The 25561-nt window shown below is 31.1% G+C and overlaps 1 protein-coding gene and 1 long non-coding RNA gene across 3 annotated transcripts in view; one reads left to right on the top strand and one right to left on the bottom strand.

Moving 5' to 3' along the window:
* The window catches only part of LOC135134486 (lachesin-like), a 59699-nt gene that overhangs the window by 15348 nt on the left and 18790 nt on the right, over window positions 1-25561 (top strand). For both annotated transcript variants that reach the window (XM_064063182.1, XM_064063183.1), the window contains exon 3: window positions 12352-12563. In XM_064063182.1, the coding sequence (XP_063919252.1) occupies window positions 12352-12563 (212 nt within the window). The remainder of the gene's footprint in view (window positions 1-12351; window positions 12564-25561) is intronic.
* On the bottom strand, window positions 16493-19251 carry LOC135134487 (uncharacterized). The gene is made up of 4 exons (XR_010281320.1): window positions 19051-19251; window positions 18791-18994; window positions 16690-16847; window positions 16493-16639 (listed from the first exon to the last, which is right to left on the bottom strand). It is a non-coding gene; the product is annotated as an uncharacterized LOC135134487 (long non-coding RNA).

Here is a 25561-nt window from a genome sequence, read left to right on the forward strand (position 1 = left end):
GACTATGTGAATAAGTAATAGTAATAGGACGTAATTAAACGTTTTCTTTACAACGATACGTAGTTACTTGTCAATACGGAAGGATTCATCAGAAACAATTACGTGTTACTGCTGTTTCATATTATTCATACAAAAATTATTTTTAGTAACTTCATTTTTCCCAGTTTAAGGACTGACAGTCGAGTATTATTTCGTTGTGAGAATAATAAAAGTGGTTTTTCTTCGTGATAAATATTACTTCGATCGTTTACAGAAAGTAATTTTATAGAATGTACCTCAGAAACAAATCGTACAAAAGCTCTAGTAAATCGCGCTCTTTTCTCTGGAGAAGGTTCAATCGCATCCAGTATTCCCACGTACTAAAATCTAAACTAACCTAAAGAAATACTGTTTTCTGCTGTTAGCGTTAATAAATAATAGCTGAACGCACGAACACTGCAAACTCAATAGCAGCTATTTAAAGCGCATAAATACAACATTTAAGAGATAAATTTCAAGCATTTTAAAGCATTCACTGTAATTTGATTGCGGTTGCTTAATATTTGCCATTTTGTGGAATAAAATACTGAAATATGCGGATTGTGATTAATTATTTCTTTTTGTCCCACTTATTCAAAGAGAATGAATCTGACCGTAATAAATTAAAAATCTTCTCTCATATTTTAAACGAGACACTGCTGACCCTATACCTTTTTCAAATTTTACGGTCTTCATTGCTTATTCATGAAAAGAGCGTGCCGTTGTGCACAGGAAAGAACAATAGCGTAATATTGTTACTTACAAAATTGCTATTATGTTGTTAGGAGTCGGTGAAACATTAACACACATCAAAAAACGTTGCGCGTCAAATTAATTAACACGTATTAGGTGTTCATTAGTTTCGCATTTAAATGAGCCGATATTTCGAACATTTTGACAACCTTAATGTTATTATGAGACGTGCTTGTAGAAGAACATGAAATAAAAATAATATTGTTTCTAATCTACGTTTTTAATTATTTAAAATTAATTGCAACAAATATATTGTCTCAAAATTAACAAATTTAACTTAAAATAAAATACTAGGTAACAACGGCTTCTGCCCCGACCAATAAGTTTAATAGATACTTACTTAAAAATCGATAATTTGCTTTCTGGTAGAGACATAAGTGGTAAGAGCCGATTCACTAAACATTATTTATGAATAGGGTATGTATTCAGCGCTGACATATATATTAACAATGTTTAAAAAATCTTATCTTTTCGTATCTTTCATTAGGTTCCGCAAACTCCCTTTGCTCATTTTACGTGACCCTATTTTCCATATTATTTTTAATTCATCCAAATTTTTTCAACTTTCCTCTTTTCCGTGCGCGTTTTTGACATTTCCTTAATATCTGTCTAATCCACATAATTTTAGGTAATTAGGGGATTCAGTTCTCTACTAATGAGAATATATTACATGCTCGAAACAGGTCTTGCTGTCTGTATAATGGAAATAATTTTTCTTTAAATATTCATTGCGATCAATTTCGACATTAATGGTTCCTACAGTCACAATTATGGACGATTTCTTCCCACAAAAACAAATTGCTTATCTTACCAGAACTTTTTCGGCGGATTTCCCTAAAGAAAACCTTTAGTATCCAATTTTTTGCTATTTTTGTTTTTTTTTTATAGATATTCATATTATACTTTTTTAGTTTTTTGAGCAGTTAACACACTTACTCTTACCTCTTTTACCTTTCTGCAATATCTTTTGTGGACTGAACAATGTTTTTAAACAACGTCACAGTTTTGAAATTTAGCTCAAAAAAGCATGATAACAGATCGAACATCCGTTATGTGAAATTTTCAAATAGTACCTACGTTATATTAGAATGAACTTCTCTTCTCCACAATTAAAAATAAAATCAACTTGTTTGATCAGGTTTTAGAGCCCCTGATTGTCGTGAATTCAGAAGTAAATAACACTGACATGTGTTACATAACAACCCCAAAATTTTTGAAATTACTTATTCTATTTCAAATTTGCCTCGCGTCTGAGACATATCAGGTAATATATTTTAATAAAGATATGTTTAATAACTGTTTCATAGACGATTACCTATTATAATTCTAATGAGTTTAATTATATGCATAAAGTAACATTAATCACGTTATTGTGTTTACAAAATTTCAAAAAAATTCCAGGCGCCGTTTTCAAAATAATCTGTAAATTAATAATTCAGTTGTAGGAGTAATATTTTTAAGGCATCTTATATAAAAAATACAAAAATGTTACAAAAGCATAAAAAAATACCATATCCAGAGGTGTAATGTTTGAAATTGGGTATCTCACTAAGATGACGTCATCAACTTTTTAATGTGGATAAACGTATTAATATTTATAACTTCTGTATTTTTAGAATATCAGAAAAATTCGATGAATCTATTCTGAGATAATCGATAAAATATACCGATTTTATTTGAAATCTTAAAAATAAAGCAAGGCACCTGGTACAGTTTTAAAATTTTATCCTGCTTATTGCGCAAATATTAAAGTATCCAGGAAGCTACATGGGAACATGGGTTTCAAATAAATTCGCTGGATATTTTCTAAAATATACTTATTGCATAATCTTAGTGCCAAATTTTGAATTTGGAGATGGATTAGTAAACAGCTGACTACTGTAATTCCGCCCACTTCTGTTGAAGTTACTCAATAAGGTTTTGAGATCAGAGTAAATTTTGATTGCACGAACTTATTTTTTTAAGTTAAGCCCTATATGTTATAAATAAAATAAATTACATTATCAATAAAGCTTTGTGATAGAAGGTCATCATTTTTATTTTTGGGCGTTTCACAGTTAATGAAGTATAAAAATATTGTAGAGTTAGTCTGTCGTCTTTCGTCTGTCAGTTTCTGTCATCTGCGATCTCTCTGTTGGCGATTTAACTCCAAAACAACTGAACTGATTAACGAGAAATTTTAGTTGTACTTTAAGATTACCAAGTACTAACTAAATGTGTCTAAAAAGAGATTGTCTTAGGTAAATGAGCTTTTTTAAAGATACTAATGTTGATGTACTTTTATGAAACAATAATTAGAATTTATTTGGTCATACCCTCTAGAATATTAATGACGTAATTAAATAACTACATATTAAAAAATTACTTCAAAACGGAACGTTGGCGTTGTTAGCGCTTTAGTGATATATTTTTTCTTTTGAGTTGTTAATACAGAGTTAAAAAAAAATCGTCGAAATCAATGTAAAAAAGCGTGCTACGCGCATATTGAAATGAGTGTTTACTTTACAAAATTATGTAATGACGTCATCAATTTTTCAGGGGGAATAAACAGACATATTTTGATTAACAATCCACCATGCTTATAATAACTTTAAATCGTCTGGAAGATTGCAGAGCATTCAATTTTGCAGTTTCTGATTTAATCAACAAAATAAATTAACTCATACATTAATTTTTTTAATCCCCTGTCCAAGCAAATTTAAAAAATATTAATGCAACGATAAATCACAAGTATAAACTCGTCATATTTTGCACATTTAAGATAGGATTTATTCGACAAAATTTTGAGTGGCGTCATCAATTTTTTTGGGGGGATAGGCAAATATACTTATTTTGATTAAAAATTTGCCATGCTTATGATAACTTTAAAACATCTGCAAAATGTTATACAAATTTTAATTTTTGTTTCCAAAAATTTGGACGGACTAGAACTATGTTATTTTAAACGATTTAAAACCTATTTACTATGTACAATTATGAGGAGACATCATCATATTATGGGTGGGGATGATTCGACAAAGTTTGGTCAGCGTGTTACCATCTTCATGATATTCATAACATTCACATAAAATTTGACAACGATCGGTCCAGTAGTTTCGGAGATTATCTGACAAAAATCGTCAAGGACGGCGGACAGACAGATAGACGGAAACCAATTTTTCGTATTCTAGGGGTCATGACCCATCGAGGACACATGATAGCAACCAGTGGCCCGATGGACTCGATTATCATTAATTTAGCGTTCGCCTATTTTTTTTTATGTTCTAAAAAACGGTCTCTCATTTTCCTGATTCTAGTAACACAACACTGTTGTTATTGGTGTTTTTACTTATTATTATTAAAAGTTGTCCCACAAAATTTAAAAACTTTGTGTATAATATCCTGCTTAACCTGTAGATTCATTGTTTACTACAATTTTTATTTAAATATCTAGAGATTTGCACAAAAAAACTTGTTTAAATTTTTTACCAAGACATTAATTTACTTTCGATAAAAAATAAATGGCAATATTTCAAAAACTATTACATAAACGCTTAGGAAAACTATTCTTCGAAGTGGGGTCTTGCTGGTCTTTTAATAATACGCTTTCATGAACCAATTTACATACATTAGGTATAACTTTTCTCTGAAACGACCCATGCAAGCGGAATAATTTATGCTTCAGGAAGAAAGAAGGAAATTATCGTATTTGATTCAACTATCTATCTTTTACATAAGAAAACGCTGCGTTTTTCTTGGGGTTCTGGTTGGGAAACTTATATGAGACACATTACATCCGAACGAACAGCTTGGGGCGACTTTAAAAATGCTGTCAATTTTTTAAGGAACAAAAAAGTTTTTAAATATTTAGACTGTAAATTATACACTCTGTGTTTTCATGTGGATTATCATGCTGACAATATGAAAAAGATGGATAAAGAACATGATGATAGGTTATAATTAAGATATGGAAACCATGGAAGATTTGAAATACGGGTTTGTTGACAGACTCGTGTTGGCTAGTGGCTTGACTAATCGGAGTCAAATTAACTGTAGACCAAAATTCAAGTAATAAATTACTATTTCTTATTAAACCAAAAATCGTTCATTAAATTTTCCTAAAATTTGTTAATTTAATCCTTTTAACACGAAAGTCGTTCTTAATATATGCAGCATAACATAATGCTTAATTTTTTATAAAACTTTTTGTTAAAGAAATGTTGGTTATACTTCTCTAAAAATATTAACTCTACAGACATACTTTTACACGAAGTTTTTGAAGCAATTATTTATTTCCGATATTTTTAAGTATTGAAAAAGTATCGAAAAATAACAAGTTATTTCTAGCACATAATTAAAATAATGCTGTAGATATAGAAAATACCTACTGTGGTAAAATATCCAAATTATGTATGATTCTGCAATGATTTTATCATTATGCGACATAGTCAGACTCCATTTCATGTGCACATCGCCATTACCTGCTATATGTGACATTCGTTTTAAAGGAGTGGTTATTTTTCGCTAGAAGTTCATCTAAATGGGTCATTAACTAAGTAGTTTTATACTCCATTATTCACGTACTTATTCGCTTGATGTCTGAAAATAATCTCAACATTAGTAATCAAAAGTCATACTTAACTGCATTGATAAAATCTAGAACATAATAACTACGAAGCTATTAACATTTAATAACTTCAGCCTTGCAAATAAGACTCAAGCAGGATTTGTACTTTTTATTAACACGCTTTAAAAGCACGGTAGTACAAATAAATAATCTGCAACCCGTGCAGTTTAATCTACATTGCTAAAAGCCGAATACCATTAAGTCGGTATGTTTGCCCTCCACAGATGTGTAAATCATCAGTAAAGTCAAGCTTAATTGTATTATCCATATAACGTAAACAGGAAGACCTTCTTCATTCCAGTTTTTGCATCCCTGTTATTTGCTGTCAGTTTTAGAAAGAAAGCAGGAGAGAAGGGAATGCGTGTGACACGCAAGTTGCGGCTAACCACTTGCTCGCACCAGGCCAAAGTTTTTGAAATTGGCTGAGCAAATTTATGGTGAAATTTCCGAGTTTATAATTTACATTAATCTGGAATGACATTACACCCCGACATTACTTTGGACGTTTTACCATGAACCGTGCATAGCGAAGGCGAAAGCGTTTCGATTAAATAAAAATACGAGAACCATAATAACACTGCAGGGTGCGTATTTTATCGCCCCTTACATGATTTTTAGTTATGGATCATTTTCGCAGGCAGTAAGAGAAAATGAACACATAAAGTTTCCAACGACAATCCATTTCAGTCTTGCGAACTCTAAAACTCAAACAAAAAGTAGATTTGTATCTTTTATGTTGAACTGTCTCATCTAAAACAGAATTATTTAAAACATCATGTGTCGTCTAACAGTTTGCAGTTGGTACTGTTGACTTCAAAATTACACAATAGAATGAGTCAGTTAATGTTTTGTGCTAAGTATGCAAAGTCTCGAAAATTGCACTTCTCTAGTACACAATCAGTGTTTTCTAATTCCGCTTTGTGTAAAACAAGACAAAAACTTGTAGTATGTAGTATGTGATATTATACAGGTGCCCCAGATAAAGTTCCGCGACCTTATATCTTGAGAATTTATGTAACTATTGAAAGTCTGTGAACGCCTTTGTTTTTAGCTTGAAAGAGGAAGCTTAATTTGCTTAACTTAAGTATATTGCAAGTATGAAGCATATATGGCGTTGGCGTTGTCACGCAAACCCCTCCCATATTTTTTTCAGCTGCAGGATATACTTTTTTGATGGAATTTGATAGACCATTAAATTACGATTACGATTTATTGTTTTAAGCTGTATTATCAATAATGCTGTAGCAACAATAGGTATATAGGAATTTCTAAACCTGTATATTTAACTAAATTAATAAATAATTAAATAGTGTAGCTCACTTTGAGTTGGCAGCGCAAGACCCACAAGTAATACATTTTGTATGAGAGAATTCGCCGCGGTGTTGCCAGTAGTTTAAAGCGCATCGATTTTCTGAAGTTAGAAAGTCAGTCAGAAAAATTGCATTCCGCAAATTTCATAAAATATTTATCATTTCATATCTGAACTGAATAATGAGCAAAAAATATATCTAAGCTATCAACATAGGCAAGCATTTAGAAACATATCCACAGATTTAGACAGACAGATAACAATTTTCAACTAAATGCTATTCTAGCTTGTTTAATTCAGATAATTAACGCTAGACTGATGAAACTTAGTCCAATTTGAACAATATTTTTTTATGAGTTATAAACCTAATACCGTAAAAGTGGCTTCTCTGCAATATGCTTAGTATTCTCTTTGCAACTGAAATTTGGCCCTGCTCGGCTACTGCAATAAACGCCTAAGCAATGCATAAACAATATCCTTAAGCTCTAGGAAACTGCTTTGGTCTGTTGAATATGAAACAAGAACAAAACAAAGACTTCGAATTCGCAAATGGTAGAGCCTATAGAGCAATAATTGTGCTCTCGATTTTCTAGATCTGTAAGCCATTATTTCCGTTTCTTCGGTGAATATTGTTTTCTTAAAAGTACTTTAACAATCGGTTGTAAAGCGAAGACTTAATATTTACTTTGTGTTATTTTCGCAAGACGTTGTTTAACATGAATAGATGTTAGCGGAAATTGCTTATTATTTAAAAAGTACAAGCGTTGAGTTTTTTTAAATTGACTTCTAAATAACATACCTATTTATCAATATTTGCTTTATGTATTTAGGATATGTATAATACATGTATTTGAGGTGAATTGTATTTTACGAAATATAAAATGAAAAACACAAGAATGTGTGTTGTCCTCGAGACGTCTGGAATCCTAGAGTTCTGCGCGATTTACGTATCAATAAATCCGTTTCATCGTTATTAAATAATTCGTGCTCGCAAAAGGCATTTCACGATACGATTCAGAAAAATTGAAATGTTCTAATTTACCAGGATGATATAATCACAGGAATATTTTAGTAGAGTAATCCTTGAGGTAATAAAATTCTTAAATGTAAAAGATGGTGGTTCATGTTCCTGGCATTCTCTCGAGCGAATACTGGCAGTTTTATTAATAGATTTAGGAGCCGACATCCTTACGTTCAAAGAACATCGCATAAACCAGTTCAGTAGTGCCAGAAATCCAGAAATTCGCATTTTAATGTTAATCCCTAAAACAGAACTATGCGAATTTTAACTTTGTGTAAAGACATTTAGGCAGAACTTTCCTCACCACTCTGAGATAAAAGTAAGTGTGAATAGTTCAACTAAACAGATAAAGAAAAGAAGTATGATATGCATATGTTTCGAGAGGATCGACAGATAAATTTAGATTAGCGCATTGTCATATTTACGATATTCAAAAGGTTGCATAATTTTGTTATGCAACTTAAATTTTTATTTTAAGCTAATTTTATGTAAACATATTTGTTGTTTTCATTTTCACGTTTTGTTATTAAATTTTTAGAGAAAAATCGTCACTTTTGATTCGAAGATGAAGTCACGACCTCTCTCTTGCTAGGGATGTACCTATCCACTCATGCACCACAAACGTGAATCGACCACCACCACCTCGACACAAACAAGGTGTTTCAATTTAGAACAACATGTTTTATCTAAATTATTTCCACCCCATTTAATTAACTCCCAACGTTCTACTTATTCTCTCTTCGCTAGGTGTAGATATATTTATCTCTTGAAAAATACGGATTTTCCGGTGGTCTTGGAAACGCGTAGAGTGACGGTCAGTTCAAGTGCCGCAAAACCTTTTATATACATTTTTTTTAACATGTCAAGTACTCTTGGCAAAGTAACTGTCTTTTTGCTGTCATTAATTAATTTATTATCTATTAATTCAAGTTCTTTTAGCGAAATGTCCTGTATATCCTATGCAAAATTATAGCAAGTGTTAGATAACGTCTCCCTGAAATTGTAATTTTATAATAATAATCAAGCGAACAGTCGCTGTGCTTCTTATTTAACTAATTCAAATCTTTAAATAATGGTGTAATCGGTTAAGCTCCTTTAGACTGAATCGTAATGACCATTAAATTCGATACTCAAATTTGCTTAAAACTGATTTTATAAAACTTTTAATTTTGTTGTCAGTTTAATCGGATAGCCATAATTTTAGCTCAGTTTTATTGTTATTAAGTTATAAACTTTTTTCTGTACTAGAGATTATATAATCTAAAACTGTATCAATATAGAAATTGTTAATACGCACGGATAACTCCATCATGAAAGTTTGACAGATAAGGAAAAGTTGTAATAGAATTTATAATTAATGCGTCAATAGTTGTACCATACTTGAACAGACTGATTAGAAAGATAAAATACTGTATAATAATAATACCGCAAGTTTAAATATACAGTGATTTTATATTATAAATATTCACTTGTGGTTAACGACCAATTTACTCTGAATATTTCAGTACTTATGAAAATCAGTGGACGAACACTTATATACCTTCAGAATAAGGAATGCTCACTCTGGCAACTGAGATCTGGCGAAATAAGCAACCCCAAATTTACAAAGAATTTTTGCGCCTCTGACAAGGGTTTGGTGAAAGAATTTTGTTCTGGCATTTAGACTTATTCATCGGACCAATTTATTTTTAATTATATTTAAATTTCAGCATTGTTAACGATCTAGAGGAGTGGAAATACCCTGGCAATATTTTTTCATCACAAGAAATACTCATCCTCAAACCTGTTGGTTTATATAGATTTTAACTTTTTTTCATCCTCTTTTTGAGTTAGAGTTTATTCTGGCTGGTTGCAATCCCTAAATTGGTGTTAGTGTTTTAAATACATTTCCTAAGAACACTGTTGTACCGTTCAGACAAACTTTAAAATTTGGTACAGCCCGTATACATAAAATTAGAAAAAACAGAAGAATGTGTTAAGTAATTTCTGAAGCACACTGCGAAATTTGACGGTTAAAATAAAAAAAAATGATAAAATGTGCAAACTCAAATTTCATCCACATTGCACACCCGTGATAACATAGGACAATTAGATATTTTTCTTCATTTAGATCATTTATATTATTTACACCTAAAACTAATCGAACACATAAGTGTTTCCTGTCGTTATAATCGCAATTCTATCAAAATCCATTAAAAAAATTAATATATTTTAATTTTTAATTTTAGTTGTAAGACAAAATCATGTAGACCCCTCAATATAATTGTCTGTTACTATTTACCCAAAGAATGCCTTAAAGTTATATTACTTGTAGAGATCAGAAACATATATGTAATGGAAAAACAAAGCAATAAAAATTCAGGTGACGGGAAAAAATAATATAGGTGTTTTATGAACGCCCCTTTAGTCACGTTTCTTTAATCAAGGGCGGAACGAGTGTTTAAAAATGAGTGTCTAGAGAAGTTTATAAACATGTTATATGCTGTCCTTTTTCTACGATTTCCAGTTTAAACCATAATTGTCCAAGTTTAGAAACTACGCGAACTTCCGAAAAGAACTCGTTAGAACTGCAATTTATGCTGCCTCTTTGATTTCCGGTACACTGCACATGAAAATGTCTTAATTTTCCATAATATTTACATCCATCTTCATTCACATGCATTTATTAAACAGTGAACTTTATTTGAGCGATTCCCGATATCGGTTTAAAATGACAAATAGTGACAAGAATAAATGTCACTATTCAAAATTAGTTCGATTTTAGATTGTTATTGGCCAAGCAGTGTTTAATAAACACGAAAACTTCCGAACGCTTTCAAGACGTGACTAATGAGTCTGAACGCATCTTCGGTCCGTGTTTAAAGAGTCTAAAGCCACGGATTATGAAACTGTGGTTAAAATATTGATTAGCACGTTTGCTAAACAAGGTTTTAGATACAGGAGTAAAAAAAGCCTTTTATTTAAAAAAATATAGGTTCGTTTAGGTCGCGACGACGATTCAATGTACTAAAGACTAAACGAAGCTAAAAACAATGGCGTTTACAGAATTTGAACATCTCTATCCGTATATGTATAGAGAGTATATGTGTAAGACCGCGGGGACACTTACTCGTAAGTATATATGGGTAAATTGTGACACGCAGATTCTAATTGCTCCCCAGATACGACGAAACTTCCTAACAAAGAGGAGATTCGAAATGGAGATAAAGAGACAGAACAAATAACAACCAAGCTTAGTGAAAATAAAAAAGTGAATAGGGTTGTTGAAATAATAATATAAGGAAATACAGGAAACATATCAGTAGATATTCGATAAAAGCCTGCTGGCGAATTTCTATCCGTGTTTTCCGAGAAACCAGGTGTCTAGTCTGACCCCAATTAAATGAATCTTTTCTGACTCGTCGTAAATTATAGAAGAGAGTGGATAGACAAATTTTGATAATTCTTACAATCTCACAATTAATTATATCAAAATTTCGAAGTAGCTTGTTCGGAAAACTGAAACACAAAAATACAAAATTACTACGTCGTTAAAATGGTCTTACTGGATGAAACGACCTGCATGTATTTTAAAGTTGGCTTATCTACTGTTTATACCAAATGCTTGTTTGTCTTAGTTTTGCAAAAATAATTACATTTACTGGCCTGTAGGTACGTGCAAAATATAAAAATATAATTCTAAAATATAGATTTAAAATAAATTATCATCATAAATTGCTCAGTTTATGCAATACCAGAAACATATTTTATTAGGGAAATAAATGTGATAAAAATTAATCATTTCTATTAAATTGCTACATAATACATATTTACACGGCTAACAAATTTACAAAGCCAATTAGCTAATAACAAAAAAGCTGTGAATTTGAATTTTAATCAAATTGCATTCACAAAATACCAAGTTGGGTAGCAGTGCTCAATTTATAAACACGACGCAACAAAATTTTACATTATATATATTATGACACTCTAGACAGTGCTTATATCCGTTTAAAATAACCGACCTACTTTTATGTAAATAACGTAAAACAGTAAAATTATTGAATTGTGTGTATTATCTAAATTGCATAAAATACATTATAAAATTTTAAAATTCAATAAAGTTTGCGTTATCTTAAAATAATTAATATTATATATGTATGACAATAACTTCAACTAGACTACATTCATTATTAACACGATCGAAATTTAATGCACTTGGACTCGTCTAGTATAAAATAACATAAATGACCCTCGGCGCTGTTATCATAATGGTTCGCTATAAATTATTACAACACGGTATATTTAGATGCGTCAGTCCCCCGACAAACAAATACCACGTTAATACTAAAAATCGTGGAATCGACTTTTACCATAAAAAATTCAAACGTATTCACACACGACACCCTTTTTTACGTAACTATATAACACAGTCATCTAGAAAACCGTTGCATTCAATTTATATTTTATAACCGTGAGAGTGTTTAAAATTCAAACCATGTTTCCATATAAAAAATGAATCGGTTTGTCCCCAAAAATGTACCAAGCTACTTAACCGGGAGGGTGCTTTAGGACCACCCATACGTTAAAACCACTTGCCTGTAAAATAACACAAATATGAATAAGGAACGAAACTGAAACCGCTGCCCATATTCCTTGTTACAGAAAACGTCGACAAAGCCATGTTTCGCCACAGGAGAAGCTACGAACTGCGTCGCAAAGGAAAAGAAAGTGTTGTTGATAGCAATTCAGTCAAAAGTATGTCAAATGGCAGTAAGCCGGGGGTTTTTGCCACAGAAAATTGCACCGTGGTCGTCGCACAAATTGGAGGGACGGCGACACTGCCTTGCGTTGTTAGGAAATTCAATAACGGGGTTGTAAGTATACACTCGGCTTTTATATCATTATTTAGTTTTAATTGTGGCAATTTTATAAACAGGGTTGGTAGACTAATGCATTAGGAACACATGAAATATGCCTGTTGTGCGAGGGTAATAAATAAAATTTGTCCCCTTTCCGTTTTTTAATAAGCGGCAAGTTTATATGGAAAAATCATTGTGCCTTTATTAAAATATTTCCCTCCGAAGAACAAGTTTTCAGACATCTATTTTAATTAAGTTTTAAGATAAAATAAAGTTCTCTCATTCAATTTATCTTATAAATATGAGATATAACTTACTATAAGTAAGTCTATACAAAATTTTATTGTCACGATGAAGAGAATAGCTCTCAGAGTACAAATGCCAATTACAAAACAAACTAACACAAAATAGACTATGAAATAATTTTAAAACTTTCCAGAGTATCTCAAACACAATTAAGAATACAAAAAAATGCAAAAAGTGGTCAATTTTTCCTTAAAAGTCTTTAGCTGACTGACCTTTTTTGTGATATATTATTTAAAAACTAATTTCATTTCAAATTCAGCGGTATACAACACCTTTCAAAAACGTTCAAAAATTTTAACAACTTCTTGAACAAAAAGTGTTTTGTATCACTATAATGACACTCGTCAGACAAAATTTAATCTGTTTTAGTATTTTTTTCATGTATCTGGTATTTCCACAGATATTCCATCGGTAAGTCTGAATCAGAACACACCATAAGTGTTTTAAAGAAACTTGTAAAAATGAAGGAAAAACTAAAGTTTAAGACAACAAAATCTTTTAACATGACGTGATCCAAAACTTGTCTTTATTTACAGTAAGATGGTGTAAAATAAGTCATTACTGACATCGTTAATATAAATCACAAATAAAAACGGCTCTAAAATTAATCTCTTTGGTACTCCAAATGATGGTTTAAATATATCAGAATCTTTTGTCTAAGTGCGTATTCAGTGATTTTAACACAGCAATCACACGACTGAAAAAATCATAAGGTTTAAGTTTACAAAGAAGAACTGAGGATTTGAATAAGTACACAGAATGTTCAAGAAAAAAATCATAAAAGACATAAATTGGGTTTTTCGTCAAAAATTATAACAGTAAATTGTTCATTTATAAATTAATTATATTCAAAACCCATTTTGTTGATCTAATATCCTATTATACCCGAAATAATAAATTCAAATACCCTAACAGAGTTATCCATTATCACGGTCCGTCTATGACTATTATTAATGACATTTCTATCGCCCTTCTCGAGAGAATGAGAAATTCGTGATAATACATCTATACAAGAGCAAGTGGACATTATTAAATTATAGACAGGGATTTTGCAAACACTTGAACAAGTTTTTAATTATAAATGCTGGTACCGAGTTTGGATTTGTTGATGATTTAATACATTAATTATAAATTCTGGAGTGAACCAGTTGGATACAATCTCACAGTGCAGTTTACTTTAAGAAGAAATTTTTTAAAGAGGCTCTCAAGTTAATAAAAATTCATTTCAAGAATCAGACAATTTTTCGATGAGAATCCAACTTATTTTTAACAAATCAACCGATAAGCTGCTAAAATTAACTTAAAAAACTGGTTCAAGGTTACTTCGACAGAACATCCCTCGCCCTTGAAGTACAATCGAACACATTCCGCTTCTTTGAAAAATTATAGAAAATCTGTGTTTATACCGGGTGTCTGGAAAATGGGGGATTAACTCTCCGCTAAACTCTTAACAATCATCTGGTGAGTCCGGGAAAAATCGTAAACAAAATTCCTTCTCACATGTTGGTGGAGTTATAATGATTTTAAAATTTATTCTTCTGCTACGTTTAACAACTAAACAACACATTCGTTATCACAGTAACTACTCGTAGTAATAAAACGTTTAGTTAATATTTCTCTCGCCCACGACCATGTTTAATTACCATTTCAGTTAAAATCTACAAAGATATGGTTGTGTTGTTTTTGTTTTTTGTTTTTTTTTTTTTAATTGACAACAATGTTTGCCTGATACAGGTACAAATCAACAAACCAGTTAAAAATGTTTTATATATCAAAAATTATTATCAAAGTTTTCAAAACCCTACGTATAAATTGTTCGCAGTTAATTATATGTTCCCTGGTGTTTTATTTTAGGATAAATATAAAGCAATCTGGTGTTTTGTTGCTGGATGAACCTGAAAAAATCTTTTGAGCTTTTAGTATTTTATTTTTTAACAATTTAGAAAAGTCTTGAGGGCCGCAATGTTTGGGTACTCATGGTGTATTACTTTGATAGCCCATGGAGATTTTTGTAAATTATTTAAAAGAATTTTAAGGGACTATTTTTGGAAAATTCCGACCTGACCTGTTTTTGAGTTAATTTTGGGACCCCTATTTTCGAACAATTTAAAGCAATCTTTAGGTTCTAAGTATTCCTGTTTGAAAAGAATTTGAAAGTCCTTTGGAGCCTCTAGTGTCTTTTCTTATAATAATTTAATTAAATTTCTTAAACAATCAGTCATATTTTAGCAAGTACTAGACTCGACCATCCACTCTCTCTTTTCTTAGAGGGGATGTTATATTCCAAAATCGGTCTTATTTTATCAGCTACGAGCCCCGCCCACCCACCCTCCCTTTTCTTAGAGGGTATGTCATTTGCCAAAATCAGTCTTATCTTAGCAGGTACTAGAAACGCCCACCAACCCTCTCTTTTCTTAGAGGCGATGTCATTTCCAAAAATCGGTCTTATTTTAGCAGCTACGAGCCCCGAACGCTCACCCTCTCTTTTCTTAGAGGGTATCTCATTTGCCAAAATCAGTCTTATTTTAGCAGGTACTAAACTCGCCCACCCACCTTCTCTTTTCTTGGAGAGGATGTTATTTTCCAAAATCGGTCTTATTTTATCAGCTACAAGCCCCGCCCACCCACCCTCTCTTTTCTTAGAGAGTATATCATTTGCCAAAATTAGTCTTATCTTAGCAGGTAGTAGAAAAGTCCACCAACCCTTTCTTTCCTTAGAGGCGATGTCATTTGCTAGAATCAGTTTTATATTAGCAGGTACCTAGCTGAACCAACTTATACAAAAAATGATCAAAATTTGGAAACATTACGAGCTTACTTACAAAGCAAGAATTTTGAACATCTTCTCTAGTGTTTGGTTGGTTATGGTTTAATGCGTTTTTCTTGTGTTGTTTTTTTTTTTTTTTTGTTTATAATTTATAAATGTCTTATTAAATGTTTTTTATTTAGTTTATTTATTAATGAAAAATAACAGCTTGTTTTATTAATAATAATACACAACGATTAAGTACTACTAGTTGTTATGGTTATTGTCCTAAAAAAAATAAAAAATGAATTTCAGTCACCATCGTTACTTCCCAGTAAACACAGTTGCGTCGTAGCGATGTTAATGCCACTTAACTCTGTCTACGATCTTGTTAGCTGTTACATACCAAACTGCGTACATTTGCTTTCCCTGTGCTATGTAATGTAATCAACAGTGACCCATGCTTGTAACATACTGGTGACATCCACATTGTTTCAGAGTAGAGACGTGCTCGCTGGTACATCATCATAACGTTGTGTTAGTATGTCGCTAGATTCTCTATATTTTGATGTATCTGTTACGTTTTATTTTAAACGCCAATATAACATATTAAATGGACATAGACGTTACGTATATATCGCAACATCGTAAACATATAACTCTCAGTATATTTTATTAACATGATCTATGCGATATGAATAGGCATTTCAAAAAGTCTAGTTACCATTTAGGGATATGGATATGGAGAGTAAAATTTAGAGCTTACAGTAAATTATTATTTTATTCAATGTTTGAAAAAATAAAATATGTAATAAGTAATAAAATACAAAAATTAATATAAATTCATAATATAAATAAATATATATATGATTTCCTAATTCGAAAATAATACAATATAATTTACACTTAAAAAAGACACAGAAACTATAAACTGTCGTTGTTTTTTCTTTCTTCAGGCGTTGACTAGAATGCCTTAGCCACTCTGAGCAGCGTTGTTCTACTTCTTTTTCTATTGCGGAATGGGTCTTCATTGTAATTTCTTCAAAAATAAAAATTGTAATAATTATATTTATTGCAAAAAAAAAATACCTTTCATAATATTCATTGTTTTTGTCCCAGCCATTTTGGAATTTTCCTACCGAACAAACAAGCTACAGCAAATTCGCTGATTTTTTTATTTTTTTTTTAAATACACGCCCCACATTGTTCTTTTTCCCATTACCACCTATCTGGGACAATAGCAGTTCCTGAAATAAGAAAAGAAGAAAATATTTTTATGTGTATATATCGAGTGACTCTGAAATAAGTTCGGAAAATAAAACCACAACATCATGAAGTAGAGAAAATTTTAAGTAATTTCTTTTATCTAGTCCTAATTCAGGGGAAAAAATATCAAGATCTACACCTCATTCAGTGCCATTTGTTTTCATCTAAACAACACACAGCAAAAATAAAGAAAAAATTTAGTCACAATGGAAACTGAATAAATCATTGCCGCATGATTTACATTTAACAAGATGTTCCGTATTTGTTTCTTGAAACTGGAGCAGCAATTTAATTACTTTGAATCCGTGTGACAATTAAAGGATTTTTTTTCCGAATCTATTTGGAAGTCACCGCGTATGTATAACATACAGGGTGCTTCACTATAAGACTTTTCTGCAACCCACTATGTATGTAACGTGTTAAGCGAAATGTGTCATGTTTAGTAGGTTCCTAAAAAGTGTTATAGTATTACAGGCATCTACCTGTATATAATATCCAAAATTATGTTATATGTAAGTACATATAAATATATTTAGTCCAGTCATTTTAGCATAAAAAAGGGATCAACCTCGGAATGAGAGACAATAAGCTGAATTTTTGTATACGCCTTAATTTTGGCGTTCTAAAAGTTGTCTCAAAAGTCTCATAAAATCTCGTGTCTGCGTCGTAAGTTATTCAAGGTCAAAGGTCAAGAAAAACAGTTTTTTGCAATTATCTCAGTTTCTATTGCTCCAATGATGTTAGCAATTATTATCATAATTGTAGAGCACAAAATTTGGGACAAATTTTATTTGAAATATTTTTTCATGCGCTCAATCGTTTTTGACATAGAGGACAGTGAGCGCGTAGCGCTCGTCCATACGTACTGTAATGCAATCGACTGAATATCTGTGAATACTACCTTGAATTTTGAATAATTTGTATTATTAATCAATTAATACATTGTACTTAATAACATTTTACATATTTTCAATATATTCATAGAATAATACTTACCTACTTTGTGTAATTAAAAACTCATTTAATGAAATATTTATTGTATATCTCAATTTATTTACCTATATCTTTAAAATGTGTAAGTTTTTAAATACTTATTTTTCTATCATGATTATAACTGGAAGGTCTGGAAACAACAATTCAGGGCACCGAAGATGACGACGATGAAACAGAAATTCCCGAACGTCCAGAAGATGACGGTGAAGAAGAAGAAAATTGATACTTTTGTTTTTTAAATTATTAAAAATTTATAGATTTTCACTGCAATTCAATTTCAATCGTAAGAAATGTACAGCTGCTGAATAAAGATAAAATTAAAATATATTAACTCGTTTTACTTCCTTAAAATTTACTTTGAAAAAATTAATATAACTTTAAGATATATAATAATCTAACCTAAGATATACCTACAATAAATATGTCATTTAAAGAGTTTTTAATTATACAAAGTAGGTAAGTATCATTAAATAAATGTATTGAAAATATGCAAAATGTTATTAAATGCAATGTATTAACTCATAAATAATACAAATTTTTCAAAATTTAAGGTAGTATTCACAGATATTCACGGTTGATTGCATTACAGATTGATTGGATGAACGCTGCGCGCCCACTGCCCTCTATCTCAAAAACGATTAAGTGTATCAAAAAATGTTTCAAATAAAATTTGTCCCAAATTTTATGCTCTACAATTATGATAATAGGTGTTAACATCATTAGAGCAATAGAAACCGAGATAATCGCAAAATAATGTTTTTCTTGACCTTTGACCTTGAATAACTTACGACGCAGACACAAAATTTAATGAGAATTTTGAGACAACTTTTAGAACGCTAAAATGAAGGTATATACGAAAATTCAGCTTATTATCTCTCATTGCGAGGTTGATCGCTAATTTGACTGGACTAATTGTATTTTTTTAACTTACAAAGAAACCTGGTTGTTGTAGTAGGCAGAGATAATCTTCTAATTCCTCAAAATTTGTTTATCTGTGGTCTTGGCGGCATATCTTCTATTACTGTTTTCTCTTTGATTTGTCACATTTGATGACGTTTTCATATTGGAGATTTGTTCACTCGTTTCCTTTAAAATTTCTTTTGTTTCGCACATATTTTTTGTATTTGTTTCAAGTCTAGAGTAAAATTATGTTCATTAGCACCTAGTTCATAAAAAATTGCAGTAACATACCTTTGCAACATGTTATGGCAAAGCGCCTCACTTACAAAAACAATCACCGTAAGTTCTTCAAAATCAGCGGGAGTATCTTCAGTGATTAATGGTGGTATTTCCAGCTTGTCTGAAAAAACTGTTGTTGTTATTTACGTACAGTTATCAAAAACAACAGAAGCATGTAAAAATTAAAATGATTACTTCATTAGAATTATATTAACTTACCTAGTGTAAATTCAACCCACACAATTTTCACAAAACTGCATTAAAAATGAAGTGAGTTACGGATTTACGAGAAAGGTTCGGTGGTTGTGACCCAAATGGCCAAATGGAATTCGACAGCTTCACTGTGAGTGTGAAGTGCAATAACCATAAATATGGAAAAAAGGGATCGTCCGACTCATAGACAAACCAAACTAACAAAGGTCCGACTGCACCCCCCAAACATCTGGTGGATAGTAAATGCAGAAGTTGAGCGTTATTTTTTCATTAGATAAAATAAATTTAATAAAATCAAAATTAACCACTCTCTAGTTTTTTTGCTACCCATCATCGCTTTATAAACGTCTTTATAAAATCAAAATTCGACGAATGAACTCTTCAAAACCTTGTCCCGTTTCAGGGACAATGGGCAAAGAATTTTTATGGCTTTGTTTGTGTCGTTGAGTCTTCCCTATATTACCGCAGATGTTTAAGGTGACCAGACGTTCCGATTTGATCGGAAGTGTACCGATTTCAATACTCTAATAATTCCGATTTCAAATTTCGTCCAATAAATGTTCCGATTAAAACATTCGTTCCGTGAATGTTCCGATTTCTATAAATCTGATAAGAATAAAGATAAATCCTCGGATAAATCACTAATTTTCATGAATAGTAATTTTATTTTGTGAAAAATTGGGAACAAAACTTGTATCGATACGGTTGTCAGCACTGTTTTAAATGTCAGGAAATGTCAGTACTGTTAGTATATTACAACTAAAAATTTTCAAAGCAGTTATATATCAGATTACGATGGAAATGGAAACTAATGTTCCGATTTCGGACTTTTGAAATCTAGTCACCTTACAGATGTTCTATTTATCATTTGCCAAGCAGGTACTTACAAAATAACATTTCAAGTAAACAAGTTTACAGAAATAATTCTTAGAAATTATTACAATGAAAAGAACTTGTCTTTGGTATATTTCTAATAAAGCCGTTGTATTTTTCGCTCTGAATATAATTATTAATTAAGCATTACGAACTCACTGACGAAGGTCACTTTTTAAAGAATACGACGACCCACATCTAATTGACCATATAATCTTTAACAATAAATTTCAAATAATACCATAGTGGTTTTTTTAAATTTTGATAAGGTGTTGTAAAACTATTTCTGTTTCTGTTTTCATTCCAGGTACCTACTGTATTTACGTGGGCAAAGGATGCCGTTCGTGGGATTTTAGGGGCGGAAACGTATACCTGCTTAAATACTGTAAATACAGTGGTGTCAAACGATGACAACAACAGAAACATACCCGATGAATTGGTTATTATTAGAGAGCGGATTTTATGAAATTTGTATATCCGTTATTTTTTGCATATAAGTCTTGATATTTAATATGTGAACGAATCATGCTAATTAAAAATGAATACAGCTATAAAAAAAATTGCATATTTGCATATATTTGCCTTCTGCTGCATATTTCACGTAACGGGTCCATATTTTGCATTTTTATCAATTTTTGTGCTACTTTGAAAAAAAAAAGCCATTCGATCGGCATTTTTCTAGAAAAACGAAATTTCATGAATCATATTGCAAATAACTGGGAAAGGTTTGAGTTTTATGGTAGTTTGGAGGAACCACTGGGTGTTAAGCCATCCTTCCAGGTAAATTCGGGTCCTAATTACTTTTGGAAATACCGTTCATTTCAATATTTTTGTTCGTTACTTAAGTGTATTAATGGTATGTTTTATGGTGGTCGAAGGGACGTTATCCTATTATTTTTCATCGTGAGTTTGCATTTAAGTGTTTAAAGCGATAGAGATGTGTGTCAATATGTAGATAACTCAAATTAATTTATGCATTAAACCTTTTCCTGAACTTATTCTTCAAGAAGGAACTGTGTTTTGTTGTGCTTGCTCTAATCCGATAAGTATTTTTACATCTGTGGACGCAGTACGCAGTTTTTCTATTTACAAATACATACTTTAGAATCACCGGAAAAATTTTTGTTAGAATATTTCGAAAAATATTTAAAAATAAATTGTTACCAAAATAGTAATTAAATAGTCGATTACTATTTTTTAATTCGCTCTGTTTACCTATATTTATTTTTGAGTATAAGAATATTATCTTAAAAAATGTCATTTATTTGTCAGTGAGATCTAATTAAACACTTTGCAATGTGATTTATGTATTTTTTGTAATAAAAGGTAAGGTGTTTTTGCAATTTGTAAATAAATTTTGTTGGGTTATTACGCTTTTTTTTTTTTTGGAGCATATGCAACTGCATATCTCTGCATATATTAAGAAAGTTATTGCATATTTGCATAAATTTGATGCATGTCATATGATCATATTTCCCAAAATTTTGCTGCATATTTTCCGCTCTCTTCTTATTATACATACACTATATTACCGACATTAAAAAAAGTCTACACTATTTCGTCATATCTGCTGCTTTATTATCAGTTTTCAGTTAGTTACATATTGGATATGAAATTAAGTGAATTTTTTGAATAAATAATAATTTAAAGATCAACCACGAAAATACTCAATTATAATTATACATTATACATTACCAGTTTATTTTAGAGCCCAAGATTACATTGGAAAAATCTAAACTTTTGAAAATTTAATGTTAAACAGATATACCTATAACTGAGTGCGAAAGTCAATACACAAAACTCGATGATCAATTATTGTTTCGTATTCAAATTATTGTTTGTTTTCCTTACGATCAAAGTGAAGAAATTGTTTAATTCATTTTTATTTAAGAACGATATCGCTGACCTTGAAATAGATTAGTTTTTTAATTTCGATTTTTTTCTTTTTGTTTCTTTTGTTGCCGATCAACATATTTTGCATTAGAATTAATAAAATAAGGAAATATATCATTTTATTTTTCGAGCTCATTTCAAAATTCTGTATATGTATAATTGTTCCTTTTTGGCAGTGACGTATAGGCAGAGGTTAAAAAATAATGTCTCATTACTAGTCTTAATTCGTATTACCTGTTAGATGGGACATTTTTTAATTCTGATCATAAACTATGTGCATTAACTCTCTTGTTCTGTTTTATAAAGCGCAGGTTGTTATGGACATATAAAAATAAAATTATAAATAAATATAATTACAGGAAATATAATATGAAAAAAAAAATTAAGAGCAACTCACTATTGGCGTCATCTCGCTTGTGCAAGATTTAAGACAGGGAAGAAATTTCTTTTTTTAAGACTCAGCATCTTTTGTTTATGAATATGCTATTTACTTGCAACACAAACATAAATAATAAGTATAAAATAGAGCTATATAATACTCGATATGTATGTTTTTAAATATTTTTTGCTGTTGCCCTGTCAGAAACGTTAATTTTCGATTTAACATGCCATTTTGTAAAATCAACTGAAAAACACTTTGCATAATTAACTAATAAAAATAAAACATTCCGAAGAATGTATATGTATATATTAATCAGATATCTAGTAACGACAGTTAACATTACTTATTGGTTACATACTCCATTGTGATGTTACAAGGCTTACCTGCCAACTATATCGCTGCTACACAATAATGAGATATCTAGTAAATGCAGTTAACATTAGGTGTTAGTTACATAACAAGAGTACCACAGTGTGATGTTTAAATGCTTATATGCAAGCTATATCGCTGCGACATAATAATGCGATTTCTAGTAAATGTAGTCAACATTACGTGTTTGTTACATAGCATGAGTACTCCATTGTGATGTTATATAGCTTACGTTCCAGGTATATCGTTAAGACATAATCATGCGATGTACTTATTGTTCTTTTGTGAGTACGTACCTGTCACGTCAACATCACAACTGTGTTTACTGGGTTAGAAATCAGAACGTAAGCCGGAGATGTTCACGCATTGGGTGCGTGCATTTTTGCTAATTTTACTTTTATAAAATTACGTTTTTTCGTAATCTACATCACAAAGAATTTTTTAAATGTTTTTTTGGGACTTCTGAAACCCCCGTACATAACGTACTGGAGAGTTAATCCGTCATTTTCCAGACACCTGGTAAAGTAAGAACCAGTGATGTATACAGACAATATCAAATGTATTCAAAGCAAATAACCAACGGAAAGAGTGTAGTATTATCAGTGTACACGCTTAACTTCGATTGTTTATGTTTACACATCGAAAGAATGTCACGTAGAAATTTGTTTAATTTGAATGAGTTATCTCTTCAAAACAGAAGACTAAAATTATTAATTAAGCCACAATGGAACAAAATGTTTTGAATGTGATTATTATTCTTCCTATTTGATCATAATTAAATAAAAACGTGGATATTCTCACATTTTCTAGAAAATGAGGTTCCTAATTTGATCAATAAAAAATTGCTATAAGCATAATTCGACAAATCTAGCTCTTTAAAAAAATTATAAAACTGGATTTTACGGTTTTCATTTTGTGATAACCTCTGTAAAGTAAAAACCAGAGGCATAAATAACACCCCTCGTCCTTCAAGATTAGGTAATAGCAATCTGAAGCTCAAGTATTTATTTATGTCTATACATCGAAAGAATATCACGTAAAAATTAATTTGGTTTGAATGAGTTTGTCTTCTCAAAACAGGACTAATTAAATTATTAATTAAACCACAACCGAACAAAATGTTCTGAATATTATAATGCTTATTTTATCAGTATTATATAAAAACGTGTGACATTTTCGAGGAAATGGGGTAACTCGTTCTTAATTTGACTAATAAAAAATTTGTGATGACGTCATCAACATGGATAATTCTAGTCACAGCACAAAAGAAAACTAGTGACAGCGTTATACCAATGCAAGAAAAAAAAGGACGCGCTAAGTTCGGCATCGAACCAAAGACGGAATGTTGCCGGTTTACCTAGAATCCCGCTGAGCCACATACCGTGGTGGTAATACAACAATGGTAATTTTTGCGAAAATTTGAACGTTTAACGAAAAAACTGAAAGCGGATTTGTATACTACAAGTATAGGAGTACATTTTTGTATAACATTCATCTCATCTTAAAATACACTTCGTTGAGATGACGTCATCAAATCATCAACATGATATTTCTAACATACATACAAAATTTGACAACAATCGGCCCAGCAGTTTCGGAGATTACGTGTCTAATAAAAATGGATACAGATACCAGACAGACAGATAGATAGACAGACGGAAACGGGAGACTGCTTTTTTCGTACTGTAGTGGTCATGAAACGTCGATAAAACATAAAAGTGCTTCAAAGTGATAACCCTCCTCTTTTTGCGTCGCAGGTTAAAATGCATTTATTTGTTAATATCATACAGAGTTATCGTCCGTGTTTTTTCTGCCATCTGAAACACAACCAAAATTACTAGAATTTTCTGGGTCCCTAATCTCACCTGCATCATTAAATTCAGTGTTAAATAAAATGTGTAATAACAATGACCAATGACATTCATTTCAATAAATAAGCTAATAGTAGTAGTAGATCGAGATTTATTTACGAGTGTTTGATTTTTGTTCACAATATCAAATAAGGTGCTAAAAATGTATCGCCCACTACTGCCACCCTCGCAAAAGTCGGAAAAAGTATCGGACTCTGAATTTCGCAGTAGACCCAATATCGGAAGGGCTTACATATTTAACTCTTAGCACAAATGCAAATACAACCTAATTTTAATGTAATGGTCTGTGTAGGGGCGGACCGGTCAGAACGCCGGGGTGCTAAATTATTTAATTAATTCTGAAAAATACTGAACTTTCTCTGTTCAAACTAAATCGTGGTGACTAATTGATGATTAAACGATGTTGAAAGTAGAGTTATTATGATAAAGTAGTCGAATCTAATTATCTTCAATTTATTTGTTACTGTATCTGAGTACGTTTAATATAGCTAGATATATTGAGAAAACCAAAAATGATGAATTAATTTCTAGTAACTACCATAATTTATTTTTTATACTGCAACTGAGCAACAGCTCAACTACATATATAGGACAGTTTATTTTTCCATTAAACTAATGGCGATCTAACAATAAGATAAGTTTTACATGAATTTTGCATGAACCCAGTAACTGTTAAATCGTATAAAAATGGAAACGACCACAATCCAACTTACGGTCATTAAATGTGGATTTACTAACAAAATCTTCGAAAGACATTTAATTTCCAAAAACGTAAAATGTGCACCGATCTGTTGCAAAAAGTATATTCAACCTCAACATGTAATATTTAAATTATTAAGTTTATCCTGTCAATAAATTCACAGTGTATTTGATTATTAATTTCATCAAATATATGATAGAGGTCAGCGCTTAATGACAGCGT

This window comes from Zophobas morio, unplaced genomic scaffold (genome assembly GCF_036711695.1).
Source record: "Zophobas morio isolate AGI-343-1 ecotype UQ-CSIRO unplaced genomic scaffold, CSIRO_AGI_Zmor_V1 ptg000023l, whole genome shotgun sequence".
Classification (NCBI taxonomy): domain Eukaryota; kingdom Metazoa; phylum Arthropoda; class Insecta; order Coleoptera; family Tenebrionidae; genus Zophobas; species Zophobas morio.